This window comes from Aotus nancymaae, unplaced genomic scaffold (assembly GCF_030222135.1).
Source record: "Aotus nancymaae isolate 86718 unplaced genomic scaffold, 86718_ANA_hifiasm-v0.15.2.pri h1tg000067l, whole genome shotgun sequence".
Taxonomy (NCBI): Eukaryota; Metazoa; Chordata; class Mammalia; order Primates; family Aotidae; genus Aotus; species Aotus nancymaae.
This window is the reverse complement of record NW_026988482.1, coordinates 7,469,191-7,486,583: the sequence shown is the minus strand read 5'-3', so window position 1 is coordinate 7,486,583 and position 17,393 is coordinate 7,469,191. Positions and strand designations below refer to the sequence as shown.

At 47.9% G+C, this 17,393-nt stretch overlaps 1 protein-coding gene across 7 annotated transcripts in view; it reads left to right on the top strand.

Annotated features, from left to right (window-relative positions):
• Nucleotides 1-17,393, top strand: part of DGKG (diacylglycerol kinase gamma) — a 213,134-nt gene that overhangs the window by 167,050 nt on the left and 28,691 nt on the right. For all 7 annotated transcript variants that reach the window (XM_012470823.2, XM_012470820.2, XM_064366909.1 and 4 more), the window contains one exon: nucleotides 796-973. In XM_012470823.2, the coding sequence (XP_012326246.1) occupies nucleotides 796-973 (178 nt within the window). The remainder of the gene's footprint in view (nucleotides 1-795; nucleotides 974-17,393) is intronic.

Below are 17,393 nucleotides of genomic sequence, written 5' to 3'. Positions count from 1 at the left end.
ACCTCTGCTCTGTTATTTATTAGCTTTGCAATCTTGAAAGCTTAGCTCAACTCTCTGGGTCCAGTGTTTTCTGTAAGTGAAATAAACTACCTACTATCCTGAGGAACAAGGATCAAAGCTGATGTTTCTTGCTGTGTTGGTAAGCACGATGCCAAAGTGGGCTGACTTTATAGATACATGAGATGCAAATTCAAGCTTTCTGGCTCGTCGTACCTGGTGGGGACTGCAAGTTGTAGAGATTGGATAAAGAAACTGCTCCTTCAGCAAGCACGTATGCCAAAATTGCGCTTACAATACAGATACAGGAGAAGGCAAATTCTGAAAACCTTCCAAAGCATAAAGTCTTGTGCGTCTCACAGGAGAGATAAAACAGAAGGGGGTAAATGAAAATTTTCTGTCATTTGTTAGGTTCTGAATTCAGTTCCAGGAAATCTTCTAATGGTGAAGAAGGGGCAAGATTGATGATAATGAGATTAGACTGGAGAACAGTTTGGCAGTTGACTTGGGAACCAGCCCTAAAGCACTTCTAAACCTAAAGGTGACCCCTGGAGCCTTGTGCTGGCTCTTCCCATTCCACAGAGCCCGCCAGCGCTGTATCTCTCATCTCACCACGGCGGTCAAAGCATTAAGCCTGAGTGACTTTGCCCGTGATTTGGCTTCTGACACTGGCAGGATGGTGGCTGGGGACTTGTCATACCCTTTAAGACAGCACCCACCCCCCACATACACACACAGCACCTTGGGTTGTGACACTCTGAGGACACTAACAGATGGCCTTTTCTCTCCGCCCTCCAGTGTGATGGGGTTGGGGTGGACCTGAGCAACATCTTCCTGGAAGGCATTGCCATTCTCAACATTCCCAGCATGTATGGAGGCACCAATCTCTGGGGAGAAAACAAGAAGAACCGGGCTGTGATCCGGGAAAGCAGGAAGGGTGTCACCGACCCCAAAGAACTGAAATTCTGCGTCCAAGGTAAGCCAGGAATGAGGATAATTGCTTCAGGTCAATGCCCAGTGGTAGGAGCCCTCAGGTAGATGTCAGCGGGCTTCACTGTGTGCTTCACTCCGGATACGCTGACTCATCATCCCTGATGTCGCAGCTTACAACTTAATCCGGAAGACAAAAATTCACAAGAAGCGTGTCTTAAGTGACAGTCAGTTGTCAAACCGTGGGGCTCCATGAGGTTCAGAGTCAATGCTGCCACTGTCAAGGTTACCAGTGTTCTCCAATAGCTAAATCCAATCGTCAGTTCCTAACCCTCATCTTGCTACAGCAGTCAGTGGCATGTGACCCAGTAGATCACTCCCTCTTCCTGGAAACGCTTTGTCTACTTGGCTTCTAGAACTTGACTCGCTCCTGGTTTTCCTCCCCCCTCACTGGTCACTCCTCCTCAGTCTCATTTCTCTCTGACCTCTTGATGCTGGAGGGTCCCCAGGCAGGGTCCTTGACCCTCTTCACTGTCTGTACCTAATCTCTTGATCACTTCATCCAGTCATGAGATTTTATTTAAATACCACGTGTGTACTCAGGCTGCCTCCAGCCTGTGTCCAGCTTTCCCTGAGCTCCAGGCTCACGTGTCCAGCAGCCTGTGCCACACCTCCCTTGTGTGTTTAGGAGATACCTCAAACTTGCCATGTCCAATGCGGAGTCGTGCCGTCCCTCCCCTAAACCTTCTCCACCACAGCCTTCTTCCTCTCAGTTGGTAACTCTAGCCTTCCCATTGCTAGAGCCAAAACGCTTGGCATCATCCTGGACTCCTCTTTTTATCATCTCACACCTCACATCCAGTTCATCAGAAAACCTGTTAGCTCAACTTTTTAAAAACACCCAGGATTCCACCATGTTTCACCACCTGCATTCCTGCCGTTTTGGTCTGAGCTGCCATCCTCTGTCCCCTGAATTACTGCAAAGCCTCCCCACTGGGTTCCTTGCCTCTATCCCACTGCCCTAGGTAGTCTATTGTCACCACCGCATCAGAGAAGTCAGATTCTGACACTCCTCTTCTCAAAATCCTGCAGTGGCTCAGTGAAAAAGCCCAATATCACGTGAACTAGAGGGCTCCGTATGTTCTGGCCTCCCATTATCTCCCAGACCTCCTCTTCTGCCACTGTCTCCATCGCTCACTCTGCGTCCACCACACTGGCTCCTCCAACACATGCTCCCATGAACCCACTATTCTTTCTCTGGAACAACTGGGTAGTATGCTTTAGAGGCCACCAGCTGGGCCTTCCACTTTTAACTCACCAGAATACAGAACACAGCTTTCTGAGAATGTCCTTAAAACCACCTCTATCCCAGCCCCAAAAGCAGCCATTTTCCACCAATAATCCAAATGGAGAGATTCAATCAAAGCTTCTGACAACTGACTCCTCTGTGGGCTTATGGGTCCTCACAGGTCCTCAAAGGACAGGTGAGCTGGGGGAGAAAGCCAGGTATAAGAGCACTGGCAGAGACACCAGACGAACAGGCTAGGAACCAGGTTCTAGTCTAAGTGCTGCTACTAACCTATTTTTTGGCATCTCAGTTTTCTTTACTGTAAAAGCAACATCTTGTATCAAAGTTATTTTAGGTGGATGGATGGGGTTGAACCAGATCCTTGATTCTTAAACCAGCTTTGTAGACCCCAGCCCAGATCTACCCGCTCTGGGCTGGTTCCTGGGAATCTACATTTTAATGAGCTCCCCAGATGACTCTGATGGGTTGCCAGGTTTGAGCACCACGGCTACAGGCAAATGCCCGCAGTCTCTTCCATGCCTGGCATTCCATAGCTCTGTGTGCCTGTGTGCTTTGATGTCTCAGGCTGTTGGTGCTAAGGTGGGATGTAATCCCACCACTAGACACCAGACACCTCCACTGACTTGAGGTAGGGGTGGGGGGTTATTCTCATTTCACACCCATCTATTTGACAATCAGATTGTTATATTCCAGGCCAGGTCATCAGGAAACATCACCTCCACACTTCTGTCCTTTACTCAGGAATTGTTATTTCTCTGTTGACCTCTTTTTTCTTTTCTTTTCTTTCTTTTTTCTTTTTTTTTTTTTTTGAGATGGAGTCTCACTCTGTCACCCAGGCTAGAGTGCAGTGGCGCATCTCGGCTCACTGCAGCCTCCTCCTCCCAGGTTCAAGTGATTCTCCTGTCTCAGCCTCCTGAGCAGCTGGAATTACAGGCACACACCATGACAGCTGGCTACTTCTTTTGTATTTTTAGAAGAGATGGGGTTTCTCCATGTTAACCAGGCTGGTTTCGAACTCCTGCCCTCAGGTGATCCACCCGCCTCAGCTTCCCAAAGTGCTGGGATTACAGGCATGACCTACCACACCCAGCCTCTGTTGACCTCTTAAGTCCTCTTTATTTCACACAGTAAATTTTTCAGTGTATGAAGCTGAATGTGTTCCTCCTTCCTCCCTCGGCAGGGGAAGTTGTGGGTGCTAACAGAGGGTGGGGGAAGCATTGGAGGTTGTATCAAGTTCCTGCAAGTTTTCCTACCGTGGTGCTCCTATCTCAGCCCCCACTCTGGCATCTAGCTCCCTCAGAGCACAGAAGGGAATGAGCAGAGCCGAATCCCCACCACTGTCCCCCATCCCCACCGTCCCCCATCCCCACTTCCACTCTCCACCACCCTGGGGCTTGAGGAAGATCTTGATGAGATCATGTGCTGATCAAGGACAACCTTCATCTTCCCCTTACATGTCTGACTTTATATCTTCCCCTTCTTCAAGCCAGAGCAAAGTGTCTGCTGATTGCTTTTGACTATCTATGTACAGGAACTCTCTTCTCCAAATCCCCCTTTCTCACCCCTACAATGTGCTTTCAGAGCTAGAAGTGAAGCCACTTCCTGTTCTTTAGATGAGGACATGAGCTGATCAGAAGGGAGGGCAAGCAGGGGGCACTGACATCTGGGCTTTGCAGAGACACCAGCACTGAGCTTTCTTCTTGAAAGGGCTATGATCTCATGTAAGTTGAGTTGTTAATGGGAAAAGCTAAAGAGGCAACGAATTTTAGTGAAAAAGCATTAGCCCGGGAGCCAGAAGACTGGAGCTCCAGTCCAGACTCTGCCTATCGCTAGTGTGTGACCTGAGGCAAGTCCTTTCACCGTCTTGGGTCTCAGTTTCCTGTATGTGTAAAATAAGCAAGTCTGACAATCATATTTTAAGATTCCTTATAGTTCCGCAAAGTTAAGGCATAGTCAGATTTTGGTCTACGCGGACTCTTTCTTGGACAGAATTGTATTCAGATTTCTCCCTTCTTTCAGTGTGTTTTGTCCCGGGATTTATAGGCTAGTGGCTGAGGAGGCAGGGCGCTCTCTCTGCAGCCTCTTCCTGTGTTGTGATTCTCAATCCTCAGCAGTTTCACTGGGGTTGGAGGAGAGGGAGAAGTCAGGCGAGCACAGCAGGAGGGAATGAGCTTATTATAGGAAGTGCAAGAGGAAATGACGATGGGAAATCTCTCTCATCAGGCTGGGTGTGGTGGCTCACACCTGTAATCCCAGCACTTTGGGAGGCCAAGGCGGACAGATCACTTGAGGTCAGGAGTCTGAGACCAGCCTGGCCAAAATGGTGAAAACCCATCTCTACAAAAAATACAAAAATTAGCCAGGCATGGTAGCACACACCTGTAATCCCAGCTACTCAGGAGGCTGAGGCAGGAGAATTGCTTGAACCCAGGGGGCAGAGGTTTCAGTGAGCTGAGATCACACCACTGCACTCCAGCCTGGGACAGAGTGAGACTCCCTCTCAAAAAAAAAAAAATCTCTCTCATCAAAGATTAGTCTTTCTCCTGGGAAAAACCATCCAAGTAAGAAGGTCATTCAAGATTAGCATGGTATGGGTTCTACAGAAACACTGGCTGATAAGAAAGCAATAAGGGGTACTGGGAAAAGCCCCAGGCTTGCAGTTAGATAATCTGGGTTTAAATTTTGCCTTTATGCTTTCTAGTTTTATAGAAGTTACCCAACCTCCCTGAGTCTCAGCTTCCTCATCTGTAAAACTGGCATAATAATACATGGTTTCTTAGTAAGATGATGGATGTGAAAGTGCCTGAAACATAGTATAATAAGCTCAAACTTAAAAAAAAAAAAAAAAAAAAAGACCCTGCCCCTTTAATTCTATTTTGTGGCAGAGAATGCCAGTTGACTCACATTTGAAGTTCTTGTCCTAAGCATTACTATCCATCTGCACTACCACTAAGAAAGAGCAGAGCTCAGATGGGCACGGTGGCTCACGCCTGTAATCCCAGCACGTTGGGAGACCGAGGCAGGCGGATCACCTGAGGTCAGGAGCTCAAGACCAGCCTGACCAACATGGTGAAACCCTGTCTCTACTAAAAATACAAAATTAGCCGAGCATGGTGGCACATGTCTGTAATCCCAGCTACTCTGGAGGCTGAGGCAGGAGAATCTCGACCCCGGGAGGTGGAGGTTGCAGTGAGCCGAGATCACACCATTGCACTCCAGCCTGGGCAACAAGAGTGAAACTCCATCTCAAAAAAGAAAAGAAAGCAGAGCTCCTACCAAACTTCAGCCCAGCCTTTGTCATAGCACATTTTAAACTTATATTACCAATTGTGCCTACTATCTCCTTTTTTAGACCTTTCAGATTCCAAGGATGGAGGCTGGGTGTTATTAATCTTTGTATCCCCAGTGCTTGGCCTCAAGAAGTTACCCCACACACACAAAAAAAAAGGTTATTAGTTACATAAGAAGCATATGGAATTTGCTAGGTTTTATTTTTTGTAACAACAATAAGAATAGTGAGACCCAGTCTCTTGTATTTCTATTTCATTTCATTTTGGCTTGCAAATAATTTTGCACGTATTAACTTACTGTAATCCTAACCAGAAGCCCATGAGCAAGGCTATCCGCAGCCTCCTCCTGATCCCTATTTCATAGTTGGGGAAAATCAAAGGCCCAGAGAAAGGGTAGTATTTACACAATTTACATCCAGCAGTGGCATCTGAACCAAGATTCAAGCCCGTAACTCCTAGCCTAGCCCAAATGGCTAGGGTCTAGAAAATATGTTAGAGGGCCTACTGAGCATAAGCCAGGCACGCAGGAAATAGAAAGTACTTAGACCCAGTCCAAGGAAAGGCTCCACAACTACTTGTTGGAATTCTGCTCCCTCTGCAAGGCCTACCCAATGGCCATCTCCCCGCTGGAAGTGAGCCCAGCCTGTGAATTCCCTGAGCACTTAATTTTGCCTTCTGTCTCATCAATACACTGGTCATAAGTTGGCCTGTGTCACAGGCGTGTGTGTTCTCATATGTTTTCCCTGCCATTACCTGGAAAATGAGGATCATGTGTTCTTTATATCTTGTCCCTTTCTAAGCCTCCCACCCTGCTTGGCCCACGTGTTCTACAGAAAGGTGTGTTGGAAGATGGGGCAGAAGGGAAGGAATCTTGCCTCCAGTTTGCCAGTAGGCAGTAGATTCTAGAGCAGGACAGGAACAGGCACTTAGTGAAAAGTCTTAAGAAAAAGAAACCGGCCAGGCACGGTGGCTCACACCTGTAATCCCAGCACTTTGGGAGGCCGAGGTAGGTGAGCCACCTGAGGTCAGGAGTTCGAGACCAGCCTGGCCAATGTGGTGAAACTTCATCTCTACTAAAAATACAAAAATTTGCTGGGCATGGTGGTGTGTGCCTGTAATCCCAGGTACTCCGGAAGCTGAGGCAGGAAAATTGCTTGAACCCAGGAAGTGGAGGTTGCAATGAGCCAAGATCTCTCCATTGCACTCCAGCCTGGGCAACAAGAGTGAAATCTGTCTAGAAAAAAAAAAAACCTTAGAGTTACATGTGAATATTTTCCAAGCTGAGAATTTAATTTCATGGAGCTATTATGAACTCATTTGATAAGTAAGATGTGCTGGCCATCCTCAAAAAGGTAATTCAAATATAGCCTAGAGGACTTGCAATTGAGAGAGGGTAGAGTAGAGACTCACCATTGAACTAGAATTCAGAAGACCCAGAGCTTCTCACCGGTCATGGATTAGATGAGCCACTGGACATCTCCAGCCTCCATTTCAACGCTTACAAGATGGAAACAAGGATGGTGTCCCTCCCTCAGCATTGTTTTGAGGGTAAATGAGGTCATCCATGTAGGGACTCAGCAGAGCGCCGGGAACTTGGCGAGCAGTTGGTCAGCAGTAATCAGAATTATTGTTACCTGTGGAGGAAGGTATTTAGAATATTATAAGACCCCATCTCTACTAAAAATACAAAATTAGCCGGGCGTGGTGGTGCATGTCTGTAATCCCAGCTACTTGGGGGGCTGAGGCAGGAGAATCACTTGAACCTGGGAGGCGGAGATTGTGGTGAGCTGAGATCATGCCATTGCACTCCAGCCCGGGTGACAAGAGTGAAACTCTGTCTCCAAAAAAAAAAAAAAAAAAAATAGAAAAATAGAATATTATAAGAAAGGGACCAAATTAGAATTCACTCTCTGGTTTACTGCTTCAGGATTTGATCAATTATCTTTAAATTGCCTGTGGCTCTAACAACCCGTAATTCTAGGGTTATGTATTTGCTCTGTGCCTACGCCTGTTTGGCTGTTGCTGCCCATGCAGAGTTCCACCTGAGTAGGCTGTCCAGTGAAGCAACGGGAGGGGGAGAGCACCCAATCTCGAATCCTGGTGACGCAGCAAGGGCATGGCACAAGGCCGGGTCGGACCCCTGAGGTTGAGGAGCAAAGTCCTGGGAAACTATGCCATTGTTTCTTTCTGGCCCCAGCCTAAAACATAAATGCAGAGGCTTCCTGCATATTTTCTCAGGCTCTTCACTGATCCTCATGCCTGCTCCTATCCAGCCTTCAGTCTCAAGCCAGTGGTGGCCTTGAGCCTGTGTTATCCACACCTGGCCCCACTGGCTGTCTGATATTAAAGCAGCTTTCCTCTCAGTGATTTCTCAGTCAATCCTATTTGAGCTGCAAATGGTGTGTCCTAGGGAAGGTTTTGTTTTATTTTACTTTATTTTATTTTATTTTACTTAGATGGAGTTTCTCTCTTTCTGCGCAGGCTGGAGTGCAATGGCACGGTCTCTGCTCACTGCAACCTCCACCTCCCAGGTTCAAGCGATTCTCCTGCCTCAGCCTCCCAAGTAGCTGGGATTACAGGCACACAACACCATGCTGAGCTAACTTTTGTATTTTTAATAGAGACAGGGTTTCTCCATGTTGACCAGGCTGGCCTCAAACTCCTGACTCAGGTGATCAGCCTGTCTTGGCATCCCAAAGTGCTGGGATTACAGGCGTGAGCCGCCGCCCCCAGCCCCTAAAGAAGGTTTTAAACAGGGAGGGCAAAACCTCCCCAAACTCTCACTAGATAATACTTTTTACAATTCTTGGTAAATAGTGACAGGGAGACAGACCCCCTTGGTAGTGTTCATTTTGAGTCGTTTTCCCAGCAGTGGGGACAGGCTTCCTGTCAGTTTATTCGACACATACTTACAGAGCCATCACCAAGTGCCAGGCCACATGGTACAATGGTGAACAAAACTAAAAACAAACATCGTCCTTATAGCCATTGGGAAGTGGGGGCGCCAGGCCTCAGTAAAATAATCCCACAGACAGGCGTGTAATTAGGAACTGCGCCAAGTGCTAAGAACTGCATAGCTACCCAGGACCCAAGCAAGGCCAGCAAGCCAGTGTGTCTCATAGGCATGCCTGTGGCCTCACTCGCCTGGTACTCAGACTGATGGAGCACAGCAGGCACACGCACTCTTCAGGCAAATATGTGCAATCATCAGATCTGCCCTCCTAGATGTGGGAACCTTACCTGGGAAGGGGGAAACCTTGGCTCTGATACTTTGCAAGCATGTATGGTTCAATCTGTGTACTGCGCCCATGTGGATTCTCACTAACTGTAAGGACTATGCCCTGAATTCCCCAAGCAAGGGAACAGGATGCCATTCAGCCATCTCAGATTCATACTCACAGGTGAGAACTAAGATCAGCTGAGACACCAAAATAATTGTGAGCACGAGTTCATTGCTTCTCATGGCTTTCTTTTCACCTTTATGAAGCCGTAACAGAATGTGGCCTCAGGGGTTCAGGAGCTGTCCAGGTCTGTAGAGGTCCAATTTTCCCATTCAGTGGAGATTTGACGGTCACAGTGAGACACGGTCAGCCACCACTCGTTCCAGTTGAGAGAAAATAAAAATGTTCCTTAAAAGTTTGCATTTAACAGAGATCTCTCTGGCCCAGGTCTCTCCTGTGAACTGAGACCAAGCAAGGCAGGTGACCCCTAAGGAGCCCCAGATGTCCTATGGGTGCTGCACTGGGAAGTAACCACGGCAACATACATATCATTCTCGTTAAACATTTGCAGGCCTACAGAGACATTGTTTTGCTTTTCATAGGAAATCACAGCTTTGTCATTTAGTCCTTCAAGCAGCCCACGTTAGAATCAACATGCCCCAAACTAGTCATTATCTTCCCCCCTTTACACGTCCTTCCCCCTCCTAGAAACACTGCCTCCTCCCCGTACCCATGTTCCCCGCCTTACTGATGTCTCACCTGTTGCCCAAGCTGGAGACCCAGAGTCACACGTTTCCCTTCACACCTGGCTTGAGGAACTCTTACATAATCATTTATTCACATGGTGTTTCTCCCATCAGACTGTGAAGCCCTTAGGAGGCCCCAGATGTCATAATCCCTTCTATATCCCTGTGCCTGGCAAAATCTCAAGAGGCCTCAAAAAGGCTTGTTAATATTGGTTGTCCAATGCACCCAGTCAGGAGCGCATGGAGCAGTGAGTTAGGGAATTTGTGTGAGTGATGCTGGCATGCGCTGTTCCAGGACTCCTCTGCCAGCATCCGCCTGTATTGGAGCTCAGGAGGTCGACCTCCAATCCTCACTCTTTCCTCCTCCAAGCCCCTTTCTATTCCCAGCTGACTGTACGTCAGGCTGTAGCTGCGGTCTGTCTCCACAGACCTCTCATGGCATCTGGCAGGATCTGCCTTGCTGGACTCTGCAGAGTTAGACCAGGTATGTTTTTGCAGCTTCCAAATGCAGGCCATTCAACATGGTTCTCAGATGCCCATTTCTATAGAAACTGTGATGCTTTCTTTTCTTTTCTTTTCTTTTTTTTTTGAGACAGAGTCTTGCTTTATCGCCAGGCATCAGGCTGGAGTGCAGTGGCACGATCTCAGCTCACTGCAACCTCCACCTGCCGGGTTCAAGCGATTCTCCTGTCTCAGCCTCCCGAGAAGCTGGGACTACAGGCATGTGCCACCACGCCCAGCTAATTTTTGTATTTTTAGTAGAGACGGGGTTTCACCATGTTGGCCAGGATGGTCTTGATCTCTTGACCTCGTGATCCGCCCACCTCGGCTTCCCAAAGTGCTGGGATTACAGGCATAAGCCACCGCGCCCGGCCGAAACCGTGATGTTTTCTATGTAATATTGAAATCTCAGAATCATAGACTGCCTAGAAATGTAGATATTATTTTGTTGCCTGGATAAGGAAAGTGAGAACCAGCAAGGTGAAGTGGCTTGCCCTTGGCCAAACCCAGGTGAGAAATCCAGAGCTTCTGGCTCACACAGACCAATCCTCAGTCCTCTACAGCAGGGGTTGGCAAACCTTTTCTGTAAAGGGCCACGTAGTAACTATTAAATTAATTATGCTGTGTGCATTATACAGTCTCTGATGCAATTACTCATCTCTGTCCATTTAGTATGAAAATCACCATAGGCAATATTTCAATGAACGAGCATGGCTGTGTGCTGATAAAACTTTATTTACAAAAGCAAACAGCAGGCTGGATTTGATCCTTAAACCATGATTAGTCATCCCTGCACTAGAACGCCATGTGGTCCATGAACCAGGAGCACTGGCCTTGCATGGGTGTGTGTCAGAAGGGCAGACTCTCAAGTCCCACACCAGGCCTGCCGAAGCAGAGTCTGCATATCAACAAGATCTGCTGGCGATCGCACGCACACGGAAGGTTTTGAGAAGCACTGCACTGGTAAGCCTGGTTTCTCCTCCAAAGAATACCAAGAATAAATTTTATAAATCACAAAAATGAAGCCCAGGGAGGTTCATTGACCTATCGAAGGTGACACTAATTGGTGCATCTGGCACTGGACTCAAGTATTCCAAACATACAATTCCTTCTACATACAGCAGAGTAACCACCCCAACCCCACCCCAGCCTTGTGATTTCCAGCTGGTCCTTACCCAACTCAAATCCACTGGAAATTCAAGTGAAGCAATCACTCACTCTTTCTCAGCTGACGTCTGAATGAAGAAGACTCTAACTCCAGCTGTGTCTCCTCCCCATCCCTCTCCCTTCTCCAAGACCGGGGAGGGCCTGGCAAGGTGGAAATGTGCCTCAGGAGGCAGCTCAGCATCTGCAGAGGAAAAACTTGCTCACACAGGTTCAAGCTGGAGTTGAACTCCAACTTAATTCTTGCCTCAGGAGGTTTGCTGCTCAAAATAGAACCACAGAGCCAAGGAAACTTTCACTTTTCACATGCAGAAGAAAATTCTAGGCTAGCCTCTTTGGCAGTACGAGACACCTTAGTTTTACCCTCTTGCCCTTGCCCATCTTGACCCCCAAACTGGTCTCTGTGCCCCTGCAGAAACTCATAGACCATCTAATATTAGGCACCACCTCAGATCCATCCCATGGCAAAACTCCATCCTAGCCACATGCTCTGCCCAGTCTGAATGTTGGTTTTCTCTTCGATCTGTTTCTATTTGATGCAAGAAGTGTTTTTCTTAGTCACTTGGGTTTCTGTAATAGAATACCGTGGACTGGGTGGCTTAAATAACAGAAACTGATCTCTCACAGTTCTGGAGGCCGAGAAGTCCAAGATCAAGCCGCAGGCACACTTGGTTCCTGGTGAGAGTCCTCTTCCTGGTTTGCAGATGGATGCTTCTTGCCGTATCCTCATGTGGAGAGATCATCTCTCTCAATCTCTTCTTATAAGGGAACAAATCCCATTCGCAAGGACTCCACCCTCATTATGTGATTATATCCCTAAGGCCCCACCTCCAAATACCGTCATATTGGAAATTAGGGCTTCGACATATGAATATGGGGGAAGGGGGCACATTCAGTCCATAGTAGTGTTTAATCTTCTTAATCAGCAAATATGTGTTGGGCTATTATTTATTGAATACCTACTTATGGGACAAAACTATTGCATAATTATTTAATACACTTTACATCTCAAGACCCTGAAGCTCAGTGGGATTACGTGACTGGGCCAAAATCGCACGGATAACGCAAGATGGAGCCTGGACTCAAACCTGTCTTCAAGTATCTCAGGTGCTCCAAGTCTGCAGAGGAGGGGACAAAAATACACTGTGGTCCAGGCCTCAAGTAGGTGACAATCTACTATCTACATGTGAGAAATATCTGTAGAACAATTGTGTGGAGTGGAAGAGACAAGTTTATAAGAGTGTGGGAGGCAAGGAGGTCTCCCCTTCAGACATGAGCCCCAGCTGCCCAGAACCATGCAGTGCACCCAGTAGATGATCAACAAATATTTGATGGACAAATGAATGAACAAGATGAAACACATGTGTGTTAGTCCTGGGAGCTCAAACAGATTTGAAAAGACAGTGAGTAAAGGAAAGGAAACATGGGCTGGGCACTGAAACACAGAAGTAGCAAAGCAAAGACTGGAAGAAGAGATGAAGGTTTTTCAGCTAGGAGCAACAGGATCTGAGAGTCTCGGGCAGTTTGGATGAGAAGAAAGGGAAACAACCTGGTGGTAACGAGGCCCGTGAAGAGACTAATGCAGAATCCAGGCTTACAACTCCTCACATTGAGAGTCCGTGGCCCAAAGGGAAGAATGGACAGAGCCAACAGTAAGTAAGGGGTGGACAGAGGACACTGCCACACAGGTGATTCCTCCCTCCCCACAGACCACCCAGCAAGACCCCTGCTGCTTCTCCCAACAAACTCAGCCTCTTCCTGCCTGCCTCCACACCCAAACCTCTCCCCACTACTAGGGACTTCTGTTAGCAGAACAGAGGCATCAGCAGGGGCCTCTGCCCCTTTGCACCTCCAGCATGTGGCCAGTGCCCATCTCTTCTCCTCTTCAGGTCTATTCACCCAGCGTGTGTTAAGTGCTTATGTGGATGTAGCACCGGATGCTAGAAATATTTTACATACATCATCTCATTTAAATCCCCTACGGCGCCGCTGAGGAATACTTCATAGATGAGAAAAACAAGGCCCAGGGAGGTAACTGACCTCTCCAAGACTGTGTTTGCTGGTGGATCTGGGACTAGAGCCTGAGTCCTAGTATTCCAAACTTCGGATTCTTTCCATACACACCCAGCACTTCCCACACCTCCCCCTTTCTGGCCAATCCTGACCCAACCACCAGAAAAAGGCCCTCCCTGTTGTGACTCTCTTCCAACTTTGCCTTTCTGGAGAATGTGAGATGATCTTAGTGTATGCGATTAGTTTCCTTGTAAGATCTTTCCGAGATGATCTCTCAATAGTGGGTGTTGCAGACAGCCCGCTGAGCTGTGATTAGTTTGGCCAGTCCAGATCTCTGTAATGTTCTATATGCCATGCCTGAGAATCGGGATTGAGTTAAGCTGGAAAATCTTACCACTAATTGATTTATTTTATTATATACGGTGTGCCCAGAATGAGTTTCTTGAGCTCAGTGGGTAATGCCAGGTAATGTACCAACTTGTGTTTTACCTTCAAGCCAAAGAACTCAGCATTTCATTTAATAGGATTGCATAGCCCAGGCTTCCCTGAGTGGAGGTGAGAAGAGGCTCACCCCCTTCCAAGCTCACCTCGCCGCCTTCAGACACTCTATCACGCCAAGGTATTTTGTCTCTGCTTTGGGTCCTTTCAAATGAGCTTATTTTTTGAATCAGGCCTTGGTTTGAATTCCAGCTTGGCGGTATGCCAGCTATCTGCTATTAGGCAAGTTTCGCAGCCTCTGAGCCTGAAGGGCTGCTTGTTGTTGTTCTTATGTTGGGATAGTTTTTAACAGAGTTGCCACAAGGATTGAAAGAAAAACCCTTCCCGGACGCAGAGTTTGCAACATTTTCTCCCATTCCTTGGGCTGCCGGTGAGGTCTGTTGGTAGTTTCTTTTGCAGTGCAGAAGCTCTTTAGTTTAATTACCTTCCATGTGTCAGTTCCTGCTTTTGTCCTTTGTGAAGCTCTAGGCCTAGCCTGGAGTCTGTGCCCAGCATTGGACCTCACTGGGACCACGAGATCAAGATTCTATAGCTCTGTTACTCCCAGGCCTTAAAGGACATCCTCACCCTTGGCTTCTCTTTGGGGTGTGCTCACATCAAACCCTTGCTTCAGAGCCATTTCCAGGAGAGACATTCCCACCACTCAGCTCTGCCAGCTTACTGCCTCCCCGTCTGAAGCACCTGACCCTCATGCACAGAGCTTTCAAAGCCCACCTCCCCCAGCATACAGCAACTTCGTCAGAGCCCTGGAGAACCCCAGAAGATAAAGCCACACAGAATGGAGGATATACTTTTCCCGCCCCGCCCACCACACAAGCAGGCTTTCAGGAACCAACAGCAATGGCCGTTGTACGCAGGCCCTCACGCTTTCTCTTGCCTCAGTGTAGGGCTGTGCTGAATGTTCCATCTTCTGTACTGCGTGAGGACAGGTGAGGTCTCCTACCAATCTGCTCTTGACCCAGACCGTCAGGAAATCCAGCCCCCGTCTTGGCTGGAAAAGCTCAAATAGACCTTAGGGATAGGGTGCCTCCACCCTCAATTGGGGGAAACTGAGGCCCTGAGGAGGAAGTGATTTTCCCAGATCACACAGGTAGACAGAGCCAGAACAGACACCACAATTCCAGCCCGGCCTGCTGGGCCCACCCCTTCCTTCTCTCTCAGGCTCTGCAGGCCCGCTCCTCCTCAGAAAGCAGTGGCTCGCCCAGCTACTCCTTCCTACCCCTTCCCAATGGGATTATCCAGCCTCAAAGACCACTTGGTGCCCTCTGGCCATTTGTATGCCTTGATGGGGCTTTACAGACCCCTGAGAGTAGCAGAAACCTGCAAGCCACTGTGACAAGGGCATGGCACAAACAGGCAGGGTAGCCAACTGCCTAAGAGTGTCCAACCCATGCCTTAAAGGTGACTAGAACCTGCTCTGCTCCCACCTTGCTCAGCCCAGGAACAAGAGAAGGCAACCTGGATAGCTGTGGGATTGCATCACTCACACTCACACACACACACACACACACACACACACACACACACACACACACAGAGCCACAGGGAAAGGAAAGGAGTTAGTTCATTTTCAAATAAGCTTCCTCCCTGTTTTGGAGTAAAAAGAAAAAAAGGAATAGAGATGCTTCACTTGCCAGAGGAGCAAGTCACCCTCAGTTCTCAAGGTCACACTATCTGTGCTCTTTACCATCTCTGTCTTTCTCTTACTTAGAATCCTCCCCACCCCTCCCTTCTCGTTTTCTTCCCCTTTCCTTCCCCTCCCTTCCTCTCATCCCTTCCCACCCCGCCTTCTCTTCTTCCATAACCTTCTCTAAGTTACATTAGTTACCAGCTACAGAAGGCCATGCACTTACTGTGTAGCAAAGATGGAACTCCCTGAGGACATCCCTTTTTAAAGAAACAAAGTCGCAGTAACAGCAAGTGTTTCTTGAGGGCCCTCTGTGTGCTGCTCCGATCCCATCCTGTTCATACAGGGCACCTGAAGGCATCCCTTCTAAACCTTGAGACAACCCTGCCAGTGACTTATTGTGTCTATTAACACATTTTCCAGACAAAGGACAGACTCAGAAAAGTTAAGAGCCTTCTCCGAAGTGACAGGATCAGACCCGACTGTCCGAAGCTCATGCTGTTTCACGACCTGTCGCAGGTGTACATTATCTGTGCTTGGTTCACGGCAGAACAAGGAATAAGTTCTCTGCTTCTCTCCGTGTGACATTGTCAGTTTCTCCAGGGAAAGCTTTAATCATAGAGTGTTCTTCAGCTTAGTTGTGGATGGGATGCCTGAAGGCCTGGTGCTTTGAGAGGCCAGGTGGGAACATGGGAATGGAGATTGACCGGTTTGAGCTTTCCTTCCTTCCTCACTCTCTTGTTGCTGGGAACCCCAGTCCCCTTCCCCTGCAAAAGATCAGGAAACAGTCTTTTGGGATTCTTTCCATTTCCGCACCCCTAGGCTTTTTTCAGGCTACATTGCTTCTGAGTTGTGCTTTGAAGCTCTTTAGCCAGGAGCAGTGTTTCATCTGTGCAGACCAGTCCAACTGGGAGGCTCAGAGGAGCTAAGCAGTGCCCAGCTTTGTTAGGCTTTGAGTGCCCGAGCCACCAAGGACACATGCCCATCTCCAGGGAAATCTGGAGGCAGGAGAGGAGCCCGAGGCCATGCCTGCCGGAGCCTTAGCGAGCTAAGTCTGCAAAGAGACCTGCCAGGTCCCACTCACCTGTCTAGACTGTGGGGACTGAACCTGGCCTCACTGCAGAGCAAAGCTGGGCTCGTGTCCTTTCTTTCTGAGGAGGATAAGAACATCCCACACACACCCTGCGCTTGTCAGCTTCTCAGTAGCACAATGATAAGCGACATGGCTTTTTACAGAACACCTTCATATTCTTTATCTCTTTTGTTCTCAAAATAACCCAGTGAAGGAGAGTTTATGATTAGCCCTGTATGGGCCAAACTGTGTCTCCCAAAAATTCATTCATCAAAGAAGCCCTAACTTCCAGTACCTCAGAGTGTGACTGTATTTGGAGATAGAGCCTTTAATGAAATTATTAAGTTAAAATGAGGTTATTAGAGTGGGCCCTAATTCAGGCTGACTGGTGTCCTTATAAGAAGAGATTTGGGGACCAGGTGCACTGGCTCACGCCTGTAATCCCAGCACTTTGGGAGGCTGAGGCGGGCAGATCATGAGGTCAAGAGTTTGAGACCAGCCTGGCCAACATGGTGAAACCCCGTCTCTCCAAATATATGAGTTAGCTGGGCATGATGGTGGGTGGAGGCTGAAGTGAGAGAATCTCTTGAATCCAGGAGGCAGAGGTTGCAGTGAGCCGAGATCATGCCATTGCACTCCAGCCTGGGCAACAAAGCAAGATTCCATCTCAGGGGGGAAAAAAAAGAGACTGGGATGAGAATGGACAGAAAAATTATGCAATAAGGGAGAGAGGCAAAAGTCAGGCTGGGTAGACATTGACTGTTAAATGCAGATTACGTGAGTTAATTCATGGAAAGCCTGCTACCCAATACAATCTAGGCAATTACAGTCAGGTTTCTATATTCATGGGTTCTGCATCTGGATTCAACCAACAGCAGATCAAAGATTTTTTTTTTCAATGGATGGTTACGCCTGTACTGAACACATGTAGACATTTTTTCTGGTCATTATTCTCTAAACAATACAGTATAACAACTGTTTGCAGAGCATTTGCATTGTGTTAGGTATTATAAGTAATCTAGAGA